At 44.3% G+C, this 16,600-nt stretch overlaps 1 protein-coding gene across 6 annotated transcripts in view; it reads left to right on the top strand.

Moving 5' to 3' along the window:
• PIEZO2 (piezo type mechanosensitive ion channel component 2) overlaps positions 1–16,600 on the top strand; it is a 454,193-nt gene that overhangs the window by 375,583 nt on the left and 62,010 nt on the right. For all 6 annotated transcript variants that reach the window (XM_089305336.1, XM_089305338.1, XM_089305337.1 and 3 more), the window contains 6 exons: positions 833–998; positions 5,911–6,154; positions 10,139–10,235; positions 11,570–11,729; positions 13,370–13,459; positions 15,957–16,078. In XM_089305336.1, coding sequence (XP_089161462.1) covers positions 833–998; positions 5,911–6,154; positions 10,139–10,235; positions 11,570–11,729; positions 13,370–13,459; positions 15,957–16,078 — 879 coding nt within the window. The remainder of the gene's footprint in view (positions 1–832; positions 999–5,910; positions 6,155–10,138; positions 10,236–11,569; positions 11,730–13,369; positions 13,460–15,956; positions 16,079–16,600) is intronic.

The following is a 16,600-nucleotide window of genomic DNA, read 5'->3' as shown; positions in this document are numbered from 1 at the left end:
AATCTTTTCAAAGACAGGTGAGAGAGGAGGATCATGTGTTCTGTGAATGGTGGTTTCTAGTGGTCACGACAGACAGACCAAAGTCAAAGACAGGGCTATGGCCACTAGGAGGATGCCGCAGGACTTCAGCCACCGGAGAGCTGGGCTGCAACCTCCAGACCCCCAGGCAGCAGGTGATCCGCAAGTGGAAGCAGCCCCATCCCCACCCCCACATCCAAGACAATAGGAAGTGCTGAGTGATACAGAATACTCAGGAGTGCCTTGCCTGAACAGATTCAGGTTTAAGTTCGAAAGCAAGGACTTGCTTTTCAGACTTGGCTGCCTGAGGGCCCGTTCTGGGCAGCTCTTCCTGACTCCACCATTCTCAAACCCTCCGCCATCTTCACCTGCTCTGCTGCCTGGAACTGTCTTTGGTTGCAAATGCAGAGCAGGGTGGAGAGATTAAAGACGGAAATGTCTGCCTTTGCCACACGAAAAGGTGGTGGAGGTTGCCCAAATGGCCTCTTGTGGGAGACACATGCAGGTAAACCTCACCCCCTGAGAGACTCATGAAGTCAAACACTGAGCGCCTGGTCCTTTCATGGACCAATGTACAAACAAATCCCAGCCCTGCCCTTCTCCCAGTGTGAGTCCCTGGGATGACTGCTATCACGCTTCTCCACATCATGGTGAGGAAGGTGGGACTTGCTCCTGACACTGGAATCCAGGATCAATCTTGAGCCCAAACCATGAGAACACAACCTACCTATCGTGCTGTAGGATGACTGAGTGCCCCATGTGTGCACCCAGAAGAGGAGAAGGTGGCTCCAGGACCACCCCTTTGTCTTGCCAGATGATTTCATGCTGCTCCTCTGTGCCTCCCTGCAACGGCAGATTTTTGAGGATGAAAACAAGGCTGCTGTACGAATCATGGCCGGCGACAACGTCGAGATTTGCATGAACCTCGATGCGGCCTCGTTCAGCCAACATAACCCTGTACCGGATTTCATTCACTGCAGGTAACAATCGCATCCTGTTCTCTAAAAAGCCACCTACATGTGCATTTCACTTGAATTACACCTCTACTTACATTCTCTGTGCTGGACTGAGTGGTATACACTGAAGCTAATAAATGAGGCAATGTGTGACTCATCTCGACTGAGCTTTTGAGTTGAAATTCAGCAACTGCTTTTTAGAAAGATTTTAGTTATTTATTTGAAAGGCAGAGTTAGAGAGAGAGAGAGAGAGAGAGAGAGAGAGAGAGAGACAGAGATTGTCCATCCTCTGGTTCATTCCAGAGATAGCTGCAACAGCCAGATTTAGACCAAGCTGAAGCCAGGAGCCAGGAGCTTCTCCCAGGTCTCCCACATAGGAGTAGGGGCCCAAGGGCTTGTGTCATCCTCCACTTCTTTCCCAGGATCATTAGCAGGGAGCTGGAGCAACCCAGCCATGAACCAGCACCCAAATGGGGTGCTAGCTTTTGTCAATGTTAACCACCTTCTTTGGCCTAGGTTTTTCACCTCTTCTTGTTATTGAGGCTTTCTTGTGCCAGTACTACTGTTAGAGTTGAATTAGAGTTGAATTGCTCTTGCCACCCCAAAAACGCTCCAAGAGACCTTCTCTCATGTAATTAACAAAGGGTAAAGTTTATTGATGATCCGACATGTCAGGGCCCCCGTCCCAGTACAGGCGAGCGGCCCCAAATAGTCTTGGGTTGGGGTTTTCATACACGTTTAAACAAAGAAAATTAATCATTGCATAGATCAGACAGAGGTATAGAGTAAACAATTGATACAAGTTAAGTGATTTTACAACCAGTTGATTTATGAATACAGGGAGTACAGGATATCGAGTAAGGGCCTGATTAGACCTCAGAGAACCATATGGCCTATACAGGGAGTATCAAAAAGCCTCCTATTGCCAAAAGGGAGGGCCACACAAGATTGCAGGAACTGCCTTGATGATACCTAGGAATGCAACTGAATGGCGATAAGGGACACATGGTGGGGTCAGAGTTCCAGGAGGCAAAGAGATATATTGTGACTTCTTCTATCTCACTTAAGTGAAACTAAGGTTACGCTCACATTGGGGTAATTTACTGACTAATTAACTTTACAGAGAATGGCTATGCAGAGCAAGTCTAACGAGGTCAGGAAAGTTCACCAGGGGAGGTGGGGGGGAGCGGCTTTTAACTTTTTAACCCTTCACTACCACTTGGTAGCTCTCCAGCCAAAAACCCTCCTCCTCACCTTCCTTCCCTCATCCTCATGCACTGTTCCACACCGGAAGACCCCACCTCCATTCCCTGTCCTTGTGTGCACCCTCTGCTCCACTCCTCCATCCTCTGTCCTTCATTCTTATCCTCTGTCCCACCTCATCATCCCCCAATCCCTCCTCCTCCTGCCCTGATTCTCCTCCTCATATCCCATTGCTTATCCTCACCCCCATGCCTCTTCATCCTCCCATCCCTCCTCATTCTCCATCCCTTGTCCCCATCCTCCACCCCTCCTCCTTCTGCCCCCACACTCCTCCTCCTCCCGTATCCCTTGTCCTCACCTGTCATCTCTTGTGCATATCCTCCATCCACCTCCATCCCCCATCCCTCCTCCTCCTCCATCATTTGTGCTCCTCCTCTTCATTTTCCATCTCTCACCTCCTCACCCCTTATAATTCATCTTCGGCCTCCCCCTCCTCCCGAGGAAATTACAGCAAAGACATGGGACCTACACATGACAGAACCAGGATTGGAACCCAGTCAGTTGAGCTCCAAAATCTGAATGCTTAAGCCTGTTAGTGCCTCTTGATACCATAAAGATGCTTGGTAGGTCCTAAATAAATCAGTAAGTGGAATTGCGGCCAAACAACTGCCGAATAGACTCAAAGACCCCTCGCTACACAAGGGCACTCCCATTTGTGTCTCTCCCCTGTGATGCTAAGAGAAAAATCAGCCCAGCTCATTTTTTCCCCAGTTGCAGAGAAAAAAATACAAGTCCTTCCCTCCACACCGTCCTGTTGGAAGATTTTGTGCACCACTGAGTTTTCCAATGGAATCTTCTGTTTAAATTATTTTGGATGTTTAAATCTGTTTCTGCATTGGGAATATCAGAAAAGTGACTTGGGAGTGATCACCCTTGGGAGTGATCTGTCAGATACCAGGGTGCTAAGAAGCCCACAAGTGCATTGGCTGTGGGAAGCCTGGTCCTTCCCCCAGCCCCTCTGAAGGCGTCAGCCCCTGGGCAGCCTGTGCTCTCAGGAGGCTGCCCAGGCTTCGACAGTCAAGTGGCCTCTGAACTGCCTGCCTGTCATGGAGGCAGGATCAGTCCCCTCAGGACAAGGCTCCTTTCACCCCCTGTGTCCTGGTGTTCTCCATGTTGTTCTTGCAAAGTCAGTGTTGTGGTTTCTGGACATGCTGCAGGTTAAGTGCTGAGTCAGAGAGAGGCCAGGGCTCCGGAAGCAGGAATTACGCATGGCAGGCAAGGAGGGAACTGCATGGAAAAAAAACATGCTATGCTGAAACACACGTGTGTGCACTCACACACGCACACGCACACACAAACCCTCAAAAATGCCAGCAGACCGCTGAAATCCACTGAATTCAAACCACGTGTGATTTAGAAACCCCCTTCGACCCAACCAGATCACTACCTTTACCTGTGGTCAACCTGGATTACTGTGAACACTGACATTTTATTCACACTCCTTGGTTTAGGAAGCCAAAGAAGGGAGTAATATATTTTAGAGAGAAAGTCGTGGAAGTATTTTAAGTGTTTTTGTTAGGAAAAGAGGTGCAGAATAGAGAGGAAGCAGTATAGAAATCTACAGCCAGATGGAATTTATTCAGAGAAAATAAATTCGTAGTGGTGAGTGAGCAACTGCAAGATGTACGTTGAAGGAATATGTGGCGGAAGGCCCCGACCCCAGGGGCAGGGCTTTTTTATGTATTAGGAGGACTAGGGATGGGGGTGGGGGTGGGGGGGCAGGCAGAGGTGAATTCCTGGAACTGGTCTTTCAGGTGGCCAAACAGGGCCTCCAGAACCTAGGAAAGAATTTGGAGTGGGTGTGAAGGCAATAGAGTATGAGACCCAATTGAGATTCAAGGGCAAGGAATACATTCCAATGTTTATCTATCTTTTGGGCAATGAGCAAGAATGGCTGAGGCTTATATCTTTGTTCCATCAGTTTTACTCTAAACAAAGTAAGGATAAATGCTCAGTTATCTGAATAATGGGGCATTAAGGCACCATCCACTTCCTGATGGATCAAGTGCAGTCTACATATTATTAAGAACTTACTTATTAACATCCTACAAAATAACAATCCATTAACCAAAGAGCTAATCCAGGATTGATTCTCCTGTGCTACTTCCTAAAACTGAGAAAAGAAACAATCTAAGCAAAACCCTCCAAACAAAGGCGGTCAAGTCTGGGCCTGGCCCACAGGTCTGCTCTCTGTCAGATGCATATTCTGGATTCTCCCAGCTGCTGTTTCCTCCTGCGAGTCCTGGTCACGTTCCATCAGGAAGGCCCTAGGGGAGAGATGGTCCCCCTGAAGCATCCTGACTCAGCCCAAGGACATCTACACATAGAAAATGGAAAGAGCCCCAAAGCCCCAGCATGATTGCATCTCCGTTGTCAGAATCATGTCCCATCAGTAAAGAGATTTTTCATCTGTAGTAAAACTATTGTATGAACTATGAATTTTTTTTAATCTGTCAATTTCTAGTTCATCAAAAGGAATACATTCTTAGCTTCCATTAAGAGATCTGTATCTTAGAAATTCTTTTGCTGGGCTGATGCTGTGACTTGACAGGTAAAGCCTCTACCTCCTACACCAGCATCCTATATGGGTACGAGTTCATGTCCTGGTTGCTCCAGTTCTGATCCAGCTGCTTGCTAATGCACCTGAAAGCAGCAGAGGATGGCCCAAGTGTTTGGGCCCCTGCCACCCACATGGGAGACCCAGATGAGACTCCTAAATCCTGACTTTAGCCTAGCCCAGTGCTGGCTGTTTTAACCTTTTGGGGAGTGAATCAACAGATAGAGGATCTCTCTCTCTCTCCCTCTATAACTCTGCCTTTCAAATAAAATACATTTTTTAAAAGATAAGAAATTCTTTTCCCATCTAATTGTTCAGGCCTCTCATGAAAAACACAAAAAAGCACTTTTTAGTGTCAGGCAGAAGGTATTTCTGTTAGTGAGAAATTTGACCCAAGTGGGACAGTAGTAAGTATAGATGTGATATTTTCACAGTTCATCTATTCATCCATTACTAATTATGTGTGAGAGAGAGATGAACACAGAGCTTAGAGTATGACCTTCTATGTGCTTTCACATAAAAGGCTGCTCAAAAAGATAATGGAAGATGAAAATAAAAGATGTTTATTTTGATGCCAAGTTATTTTGAAGTCCATGAATAGTTTTTCCATAACATATACTTTCTATGAACCTTTGGAAGACACCTTGAATGCATGGATTTCAAAATTTCTTGCACCAAAATAAGCTTATCTCTTTTTTGAGAGGAAGAGAGAAAGCTAGAGAGAGCTCTTACCTGCCAGTTCACTCCCCAAATGCCCACAATGGCAGAGCCTAGGCCAGAACCAGGGCCAGGACCAGGTCTCCCACAGGTGGCAGGGACCCAACTGCTTGAGTCATTACCACTGCATCCCAAGGCCTGAATTAGCAAGAATCTGCAATCAGGAGCCAGAACTGGGAATCAAACCCAGGCATTCCAATGTGAGACATGGAGTCTTACCCGCTATGCTCCACCTGCCCGTAAGCTTATCTTTTAATTCCATTTTCCCACACACTTTTTGTGATCTCATTATATAGTCCAGTGTAGAGTATGAATTCCTCCCTCATTCGGTTGGAATCTCCTGGTTTTGTTTTTTGTTTGCTTTGTTGTTGTCCTTTATCACTTCTTTTTCAACCCCAGATCTTACTTAGACATGTCCAAAGTGGTCATCTTCAGCTACCTCTTCTGGTTCGTCCTGACGATCATCTTCATCACCGGGACAACCAGGATCAGCATCTTCTGCATGGGATACTTGGTGGCCTGTTTCTACTTCCTGCTCTTCGGGGGTGACTTGCTTCTGAAGCCCATCAAGAGCATCCTGCGCTACTGGGACTGGCTGATCGCATACAACGTGTTCGTGATCACCATGAAAAATATCTTGTCGGTAAGTGGCTGTCACAGCATGACCAGCATAACACATCTGTGGTTCCAGTGTGATAGGAAACAGTCCACTCAGTGGTTATTAACAGCATTGTGCCTGCCACATTGTTCTTTTAAAAGCTCCAAATAAGAGTATGCATACCCAGAATTCCAGTGGCCAGTGTTGCTCTGTGTCGCACCACATTAAGCAAAATCACCTTTGTGCATCTCCAGGTCAGAAGACTAAGATATATGTATCCATAGATATAAATTCTAAAATGTGTTTTATTCCTTAAAATCCAGTCCTTTCTGAGGAATAATACTATGAGCTAGGATGTGGTCCTTGGGTGACCTAATCAGTCATTGAGTCTTTTTTCAACAGTCATGTCTTATTGACAAAAATGCAAACCTCTGACCTGGAAAGAATTGTAGAAGTGTAAAATAACACAAGCGTGGTTCTCTGCGCCACTGTGTGGGGTGGAGAACGAGGCAGAAAAGCTGTTGAATGCAGGAATGATTTATGTACCAGTAAGATGTAGGCAGGCTCAGAAAACGCCACTTGGATATTGCCTCTGAGCATAGATATGCAGATTAGGACCGCTAACACGAAGCAGGGTGGAGGAAGGCACACTCCCCTCCTCTGCCTGCTCTGTTGTCACATGGCGACATCGCTACATTCCAGGGCACAGCTTCTCTCTGGCATGAGGGACAACTCACATTGCTCACTGGTCATACCAGAATCATATCAATGTTTTAGGCTGCAAGGACATCATTTACGTTACTTTGTGCCATAGGAAATCAAACAATAACCTGTCATGAACTGGAGGTGTTAGGACCTCTCTAGTTGGCCCTCATTGAACATTAATCCAATGCCTGCTACTCAGTGGCTGTGATAGCTCGTTCATTAGAAGGGCAGGGGTGGAATGAGCTTACCTCTCCCCTCCTAACCACTTAGGGATGAGCTCACCAGGCCACTCAACTGTGAAAGTTATTAGATTTTTTTCTTTGTTTTGGCCTTTGTGTCACTGTGTTTAAAGTATCTGAAAAGCCATGTCTGGGAATAGGAATTTGAATAATGTTTTTTATCTACAGTCCATTGGAAGGTTAATTTTCTGATTGATAGTAAAAGTGAATTTATTGGAAAAAATGATGTGAAAGGCAGAGTTACAGAGAGAGAGAGAAAAGAGAGAGAGAAGGAAAAAGAGAGAGAGAGAGAGATCTTCCATCTACCGGTTCACTGCCCAAATGGCTGCAATGGCCAGAACTGGAGCTTTCTCCTGGTCTCCCACATGGATGTAGGAGCCCAAGCACAAGGACTATCTTCCACTTCTTTCTCAGGCACATTAGCAGGAAACTGGATTGGAAGTGGAGCAGGCAGGCTCGAACTGGGGTCCATATGGGATGCCCATGCTGCTGGCCAAGACCTTAACCTACTGAGCCACAGCACTGGTCCCTAAAAGTAACTTTTATCAACACTCTTACCCCGCTAACATTAATTTACATTTGGAGTAGTATTGAGAGTTCTTGGAGAGAGTGTGAGACAGAACAGTAAGATACAGGAAGATGACACTTCATTCTGAAACCAGTCTGATGAAGAGGGATCTTTCGCTGGAGGCTGATCCACAGCTGGTCCTGGAAAACACATAGATACCAAGCTGATTCATTCAGCCAATTTATAAACTTGGATTGTAGACCTGTTCTAGAAAATACTAGAAGTTAATGGTGCTCAGATTTGACCCTTGAGGAATTCACATTCTAAAAAGGAAGATATATACAAATAATCATAATATAATCTGTGGATGATAAATATTACAGCATTGTAGGGAATCAAAGCAAAAATTGGGTGCCTGACATCTTGCCTAGGTAAGCTGGGAGGAGGCTGCCTAAGGCTATGCTATTTGGAAACTCCAGATTTGAAAAGGGATTGAAGTGTTCCCTAGGGAACAAAAGGGGAGGAAATTTCCAACCTAGAGAATGGGCACAAAAGCAGGATGGGAAAGGAATGGAACATGGGTTTAGGCAGCTTTGTTCCCAGGACTGGGAAGCCCAGGCTGGGTAGCCACTGCTTTGGGAGCAAATACTAATAATGCCTATCACTTGTCCCCAGGAAACACACACAATTCAGCCATCATTGGCTTGCAATGATCTATATTAGTTTAAATGTTTTCCTCCTCAGCATTTGAACTTAATATAACTGTAACAAGATTATTGTTATTGTTATTATTGTCTCATTGTTATGAGACAACCACATGCCAATGAATGATGAAGATCCTTGTACCCAGATAATTGGTCAAATACAGCTCAAAATACATGGTGGTCCCTCGGTTTCCACGGGAGATTAGTTCTATAGGATACCAAAATCCATGGTTCCCCAGGCCCTTGTATAAAATGGCAAAATATTATAATACCTAAATACATGCAAATGCTGTATAAATAGATCTTATGCTGTATTGTCTAGGGAAAAAAGACATCAAAAGGAATCTACATGTTCAGAATAGATGCAATTTTTTCCCAAATATTTTTGATCTGCAATTGTTTCAATCCATGGAGACAGAGCCTGCAAAACCAGTAGGCCAACTATCCTGAGTTCCTGATGTTAGAACTATTACCCTATAGGTTGGCATCCAAGCTGATCTGGGGGAAAATGTAGGTTTATAATAAGTCTGACCAATGAGAGAATAACTACCAAAATCATAGTCCTAGGAGTCAATACATAACCACTTGCTGTCACAAAATTAGAGCTAATTTTTTATTAAAGTCCAGAATTCTTTATTTTTAAACTTTTATTTAATGAATATAAATTTCCAAAGTACAGCTTATGGATTACAATGGCTTCCCCCCCATAACGTCCCTCCCACCCGCAACCCTCCCCTTTCCCACTCCCTCTCCCCTTCCATTCACATCAAGATTCATTTTCAATTCTCTTTATATACAGAAGATCAGTTTAGCATACATTAAGATTTCAACAGTTTGCTCCCACACAGAAACATAAAGTGAAAAATACTGTTTGAGTACTAGTTATAGCATTAAATCTCAATGTACAGCACACTAAGGACAAAGATCCTACATGAGGAGTAAGTGCACAGTGATTCCTGTTGTTGACTTAACAAATTGACACTCTTGTTTATGGCATCAGTAATCACCCTAGGCTCTTGTCATGAGCTGCCAAGGCTATGGAAGCCCCCTGAGTTCACCAACTCTGATCATATTTAGACAAGGCCATGGTCAAAGTGGAAGTTCTCTCCTCCCTTCAGAGAAAGGTACCTCCTTCTTTGATGACCCATTCTTTCCACTGGGATCTCACTCACGGAGATCTTTCATTTAGGTTTTTTTTTTTTCCCCCAGAGTGTCTTGGCTTTCCATGCCTGAAATACTCTCATGGGCTTTTCAGCCAGATCCACATGCCTTAAGGGCTGATTCTGAGGCCAGAGTGCTGTTTAGGACATCTGCCATCCTATGGGTCTTCTGTGTATCTCAGTTCCCATGTTGGATCATTCTCTCCCTTTTTTTTTCTATCAGCTAGTATTTGCAGACACTATTCTTGTTTATGTGATCCCTTTGGTTCTTAGTCCTATCATTGTGATCAATTGTGAACAGAAATTGATCACTGGGACTAGTGAGATGGCATTGGTACATGCCACCTTGATGGGATTGATTTGGAATCTCCTGGTATGTTTCTAACTCTACCGTTTGAGGTAAGTCAGCTTGAACATGTCCCGAATTGCACATCTCTTCCCTCTCTTATTGAAAAGACCTCCTTCCAAGGTGAAAACATTATACTTAGACTTTTCTTTACTCACGAAGTTTTATTTTCCCCAGGAATTTACGTTACTTCTGATGCAACTGCCAGTTACCACATGGTGACTCAATCTGGAGGTACAACCAGTACCTCCTGTAATCACTGGTGCTGGGACCTTGCAGATTCTTGTACCATTGTGAATCACAGGACACCAAACTTGGTTTCTAGACACAGAGCCTCAGAATGTGCCTTCCCTCTTTTGTTTTTCAGATAGGAGCTTGTGGGTACATTGGAACGCTGGTGAAAAACAGCTGCTGGTTGATCCAAGCTTTCAGCCTGGCCTGCACAGTCAAAGGCTATAAAATGCGTAAGTAGGAAATGCAAATTTGGGAGTGGAAGGGGCAGAAAAGAGGGGACAGATTATTGTTCTCATTGAAAAACTGACCAAATCACATAAGGAAAACAGATAGATGTAGGGTTCAATTCTATCCCTAGCTGTAGGTTATAGAAGTGTAGCCCATTGTGAATCTATTGTCCATAGTGTGAGGTGCTCCAACTCCAGGCATCTTCATCCAGGCTTCCAGAGTGTTCCTAAACTCCTAGAACACTTTTAACTTATGATTAGAAATGATTCCAGAGGCCCATACATGTCTGCCATTGCAGGGATGGGCCTGGGGTTAATTAAGTTGCCCGTATCCTACATCCATGTGCCTAGGTTCAATACCCAGAACTGGTTCATGATTCTAGCTTCTTGAGAAGGCAGACTCTTAGCATCAGTGAGGATGGCTGAAGTGATGGATTCTTGACACAACATGGAAGACCTGGATTGAGTTCCTTATTCTTGGTTTCAGCCTGGATCAGCTGTAGCCATTGCAGGCACTTGGGGAATGAACCAGCCAATGGGAATTTACTCTTTCTCTCTCTCTCTCTCTCTCTGTCCCTCAAATAAGTAATTTTTTAAAGTTAAAATAAAAGTATCCTACAGTTGCTCTATCTAGTTAGAGTTTTGGGTCTTCAGAGTAACTCACTTCCAAGTCCTTCTCTCCTCAGGAAGCTCAGGGAACTTCAAATTCAAGACAACAACTAGGAGGAGCACTGGGGCTTCTGGAATTAGACTCTCCACAAGACTAAAGCCTCTTGCCCCAGAAGACAGGATAACATCCCACTTGGTGCCCAGAATGGACACTGCCTGGACACAGTGCTCTGACCCACTGTGGCCTCTAACCCGGGCTACCCTTTTCTGGGGATGAAGCAACACTGAGGATTTGTTTTCTACGTAGGATAAGACTTGCTATCAGTAACCCTTCTCTGTATTCATTGTTATACTACCTGTCCCTGGGTGAGACCCATTCCCCAAACCAGTGCGTTCTCTTGTATCAGAACATTTCCTCTGTCATTGGGCCATTACTTCTCCATGACCTTTCTTGGGACTCAGGGGGCTGCCCTGTCCAAGGGGCCCACTTCTGCCTCACAGGGTCCTGAGTGCCCAGTGTGGTCAGCCAGGTGACTCAATGCCAAGATTGGACTGGGGATGTGTAGCCTCACTTGTAAATAGTCAATGTAGCCATAAATCAGTGCATCAGCGTGCACTGCTCCTACCATCCCTGGTGCCCCAAGCCTGATTGTGCCACAGAGCTTAGAAAGTAACAGTGAAAGTGGATATGAATTTTAATGTGTTCTGTTTCCGCTTTGTTGCCACAGCTGATGATGACTCATCTTGCAAACTACCGAGTGGTGAAGCAGGAATTATTTGGGATAGCATATGCTTTGCCTTCCTCCTGCTTCAAAGAAGAGTGTTCATGAGTTATTACTTCCTACATGTCGTGGCTGACATTAAAGCCTCACAGATCCTGGCATCAAGGTGGGTCAGGCCATGCAGTCAAGTGGTTTGTCTCGGAAACTTGCCTGCAGGTAACGTGGCACTGTGCTTTCTACGGAGCTCGCTTGGAGAACCCAGAAATCCCTCCCAAGAAAACCAACTCAAGAAGGATTTAGCACATGCTTGTAAGATCGCAAATGGAATAGTAATGAGAAAGTTCACGGCACTAAGTCCCGCTTTACAAGGACTTGGGACTCTGTGGAGGGTCAGAGAAATGCCAGTCTTCAAGGTCTCCCAGGACACAGTCCCAGATGAGAAGTAATTCATTCTGGCCTCACACAAACAGTAGCATGGGCCATGCTGCTCTAGAGTTTAGTCTATCTTCCTCTCTGCCCCTAGCTTAATAATAAATTGCTGAACATGGAGAAAAGCCTTATTATCTCCTGCAGTGCAGGTCCTAAGCAGAGAAGCAGTGTGCCAGCCTCACTCTAAGCCCTCCTACTTCTCTCTTACCCCTTCCTTCCTTCCTATCCCCTCCCCCAATTCACCTGGTTTTCTTTGGGCCACTGGCACAATTTGCGGTACTAATCTTCTCCCTGTTAGAGGCCATTCTTCTTCATGGTGTTTGCCCCTGCTTTGTAGCTTTAGTTAAAAAAAAAAAAAAAAAAAAAAAAAAAAAAGGACCAGGATTAGAGATAATGCCATCAAGGTGGGGACAAGAAGGAGTGTCAGTGGCCAGCTGTGTGACCCCCCCACCCCCAGACAGCTGCACTCATCTCAAAGGCACTGGCCTTGCCTGGACCCCTGGTGCTTGTGGTCCGTCAGACATCAGGTTCTATCTTACGCAGCTACTGTTATCTACCCCTGGACTTGTGCTCTAACTCCCACGTCTGCACTCCTGCTTCCCCAGAGCCTTTGCTTCACCTACCAGGATCAACCAAAGTCCATTTGTTGGCGGCAGTGCCCAGCTTTTGTGACCTAACTTGAACGTTAGCCAAATAGAAAGAAGACACAGAAAAGGGATCTACATTTATTCCTTATGGCACCCTTAGCCCCCTTTATGTAGATGAACAATGATTCCTTTTATGTATAAGACTGGCCCTGAAATTTATCCAATAGTTTTCCTCTTCACAGCTTTATAGATAGAAGATTCATTCTTACCATGGATCTTAGCAGTCTCACCATAGGATATTTTTTCTTCCCTTCCCAAGTCAAGAACTTTCACCTTTTCCCTTATAAGGAGCCCTTTGTGGCTTCTCTCTGGTATATCTGATTGCCAATATCCCTACTCATGTGCTTTGGAGCTGTTATCAAATAAAATAAGGGTGACTTGAACATAAGCACCATACTACTGCAGTCCATCTGGTAATTGAGACACAACTGCTAAATTTCTACCGAGTGGATAGTGTATACAATGTGGATGCATGCTGGGACAAAGGCATGATTCATGTCCACGGCAGATGGCCCAAGATTTCATCGTGCTACACAGTCCAGCCAGTATACACTGTAAAACAGGCCAATTGTTTATTTCTTGAATTTTTCACTCAATATTTTCAGAACGTGCTTGACCTTGTGTAACTGGAAGGGCAGATACAGGGGGACTACTTGTAATCGTCTTTATCAGGAGAAGCTGAACAACAACAAGACTACTAATTTGTTCTGTGTTCCCGATTTTCCTCTAGAGGGGCTGAACTTTTCCAGGCCACAATTGTAAAGGCTGTAAAGGCAAGAATTGAGGAAGAGAAAAAGTCCATGGATCAGCTTAAAAGACAGTAAGATGTTTGGTTCACTCTCATTCTCCGTCCTCGTTGTTTTCTGATTCGTATGACCGCATTTCAGCTGACTCTCAGCCCTCGGGGAGCCTCAAACCCTGGAAAATCGATTCATGTTCACAGCTTCCCAGGTAGTTACACTCATGTCAGGGTAATGGCTTCACCTGCCTGACTGAAGATGAAAGTGGTTTCACAGAGCAAAGCTTCCACTAGAGTGAAAAGGGAGCTGTCTGAATAGCACCAGCGCCCAGTTCCTAGTTCAGTTACTTGGTTTTGAACTCTGAATGGGTCATTCAAGTTCTCTGAATTTCAATTTCCCATTTTTAAATTAGGGCTCACAGTTCTACCTTTCTGGATTTTTGTAAAGACGAAATTAGTTAATGAATGAGACAGGGTCTTGCCCAGTGCCAAGCATTTAAAGTAAACACTCATTACACTCATAGGTTAAGGGAAAGAAGTGAGATGCACCTTTTGAGATGCTATAACCCAGTCTCTGGGAGGAAACTGATGGCCTCTGGTGTTAAATGGTGTACAGTTCACAGAGGCAGCACTGGATGCACAGTCCGGGGCTGGCATTTGGCCCAGTGGTTAAGCTGCTGCTTTGGACAGCTGCATCCCATATCAAGCGTCTGAGTTCAAGCCTCAGCCCCAGTCTCAGCTCCAGCTTCCTGCTGGTGTGCACCCTGGGAGGCGGCAGGTGATGACAGGTAGTCGGGTCCCTGCCACCCCTTTGGGAAACCCGGATTGAGTTCTTTGGCCTGGCCCGGCCTCAGCTGTTGTGGGCTCTTAGGGAGTAAACCAGTAGATAGGGAAATTCTCTCTCTCTTCTCAGTCTCTCTCTATTTCTCTCTGCATCTCAAATAAAGTCCATTAAAGCTTTCTTAACAAAAGAAAAAAGGGGCCGGTGTTGGTGTTGTGGTGTGGTGGGTGAGGCAACAGCCTGTGATACCAGCATCCCGTGTGGGTGCCAGTTCTGTCCTGGCTGTTCCACTTCTGATCCGGCATCCTAGCTGTTGGCCTGACAACTGTGGCTGAAGATGGCCCAAATGCTTGGGACACTCTGCCCATAGGGGAACACGGATCGGCCTGGCTCAGTGCTGGCTGTTGTTGCCATTTGGGGAGTGAACAAGCAGATAGAAGATCTCTGTCTCTCCCTCTGTCTCTGTAACTCTGCCTTTCACATAAATAAAATAAGTCTTTCAAATAAATAGATGAATCTTAAAAAAAAAAAAAAAAGAAAAAGAGGGACCAGCATTGTGATGTAGTGGGTAAAGTTGCCACCTGGGACACCAGCATCCCATATGGGCTCCAGTTCTTGTCCTGGCTGCTTGACTTCTGATCCAGCTCCCTTCTGATGTCCTGGGGAAAGCAGCAGAAGATGGCCCAAGTGTTTGAGCCTTTGCTGCCAATGTGGGAGACCCAGATGAAGCTCTGGCTCCTAGCTTAAGCCTGGCTCAGGCCTGGCTGTTGTGGCCATCTGGAGAGTGAACCAGTGGATGGAAGATCACTCTCTCTGTGTCTTTTCCTCTCTCTGTAACTCTTATGTTCAAATAAATAGATAAAATCTTTATTAAAAAAAAGAAAAATAAACATAATCTATATGTCCTTATATTCGGTTCAAAGCTTTTCCTACCACACCATGCTGGATGGATCAAGGAATGGATGGACACTCTCCAGGAGATTTGAAAGTTGCATTAAAAGGAAATGTCTTCAAGTGACGTTTCCAGAAGTGAATCCAACCTCTGAGCACTGGTGGCGCATTGTATGTTTGGGGACCAGGTTCAAAAGCTGAAAGCTGTAGAATTCAAAACTTCAACACTTTCCCCAAGCAAATGCAGTCCATCTGCTCACTGGGAACATTTCTAAGAGTTCACTAGAGCAGCCTCTTCATTCCATACCGACTTCAAATCCAAGTTTTTCCCCCCAAGCAAAAATATTTCCTAGTAGAAATTTGATTATTCCAGGGCTTATTATTGTTACAAAGATGTAAACCTATATATAAAAAATATAATGCAAATACAATATGACTCACTGTTATGATTGCTGTTTCTAGCCATCCAGATGAGGTCTAGAGGAATAACAAATTTGGATTCACATTTAGAACGTGTTCTGTTTCCCATAAGTGAGGCCTGTTATTGTAATTTACTTCGCTGACTTTTTCCATTTGTTCAAGAAGGCAAAAATTGCATAGAAAAGGACTTGTATTTCATAATAACTACATTCAGACTGGCTAAGATACAAGCCACGAATAGACATTGATTATTACATACCAAGCCTTAGCATAGTAATTATTAATCATATTATTAAGACTAGTGTCTATGCAGTAGAGATAGCATAGCTATATATCCAGCAGAAACTTGTTACTCATAAGCGACCAGTTTATAATCCTCAGGTATTCCAAAGTGCATTGGAATACATTGTCCATGTTCAGTTCAGTCCAATATACAGGCTAGTGTGAATGTGTTCTTGGCATTACTGATGCTGGTTTGTTTTATAGGATGGATCGCATCAAGGCCAGGCAACAGAAATACAAAAAGGGTAAGGAGAGGATGCTGAGTTTGACCCAGGAATCAGGGGAAGGCCAGGACATCCAAAAACTCTCTGAAGAGGATGATGAAAGTACGTCAAGATATTTCCTTCTTATTCAAGTACCTTGACATTGAGTCGTAACATGACATTGCCAATATTATCACTGCATTTTCTTTAACTCAATACGTTTTCCTTTCCCATTATGAATGGGATAAATTTATTGTTTCATAAAGCATATATTTGATGACTCAATGACCTTATGCAAACCAGTCTTCTTTAGTAAACACATCACCTCACTTTATTTCCCAGACATTCATTTTTCAAGAAATTTGGCATAATTTTGCTGAACATGTTCCTTTAGGGAGGCTATTTCATATATGCAGTCTACTATTGTGTTCTATTTCTATAAATTTTATATGAAAATGAAAAACATATGCATACTTTATGTGGCACCTGAATATTGGTAGTTAAAATATTCCATTGTTGCCCATTCCAATGAAACATAAAGTGAAATATATACATATATATTATATCTAATTATAGACTTGTTCTAAAAAATTGAACATTAAAAGGTCTTTTTGTAGAGGTTCACATGCTTTTCCACTGGAAAAG

The sequence above is a fragment of the Oryctolagus cuniculus genome, chromosome 10, assembly GCF_051225735.1.
Source record: "Oryctolagus cuniculus isolate XC-2025 breed Fujian yellow rabbit chromosome 10, ASM5122573v1, whole genome shotgun sequence".
NCBI classification, from domain to species: domain Eukaryota; kingdom Metazoa; phylum Chordata; class Mammalia; order Lagomorpha; family Leporidae; genus Oryctolagus; species Oryctolagus cuniculus.
Note: the sequence above shows the minus strand (reverse complement) of the source record. Positions and strands in the feature narration are given on the sequence as shown.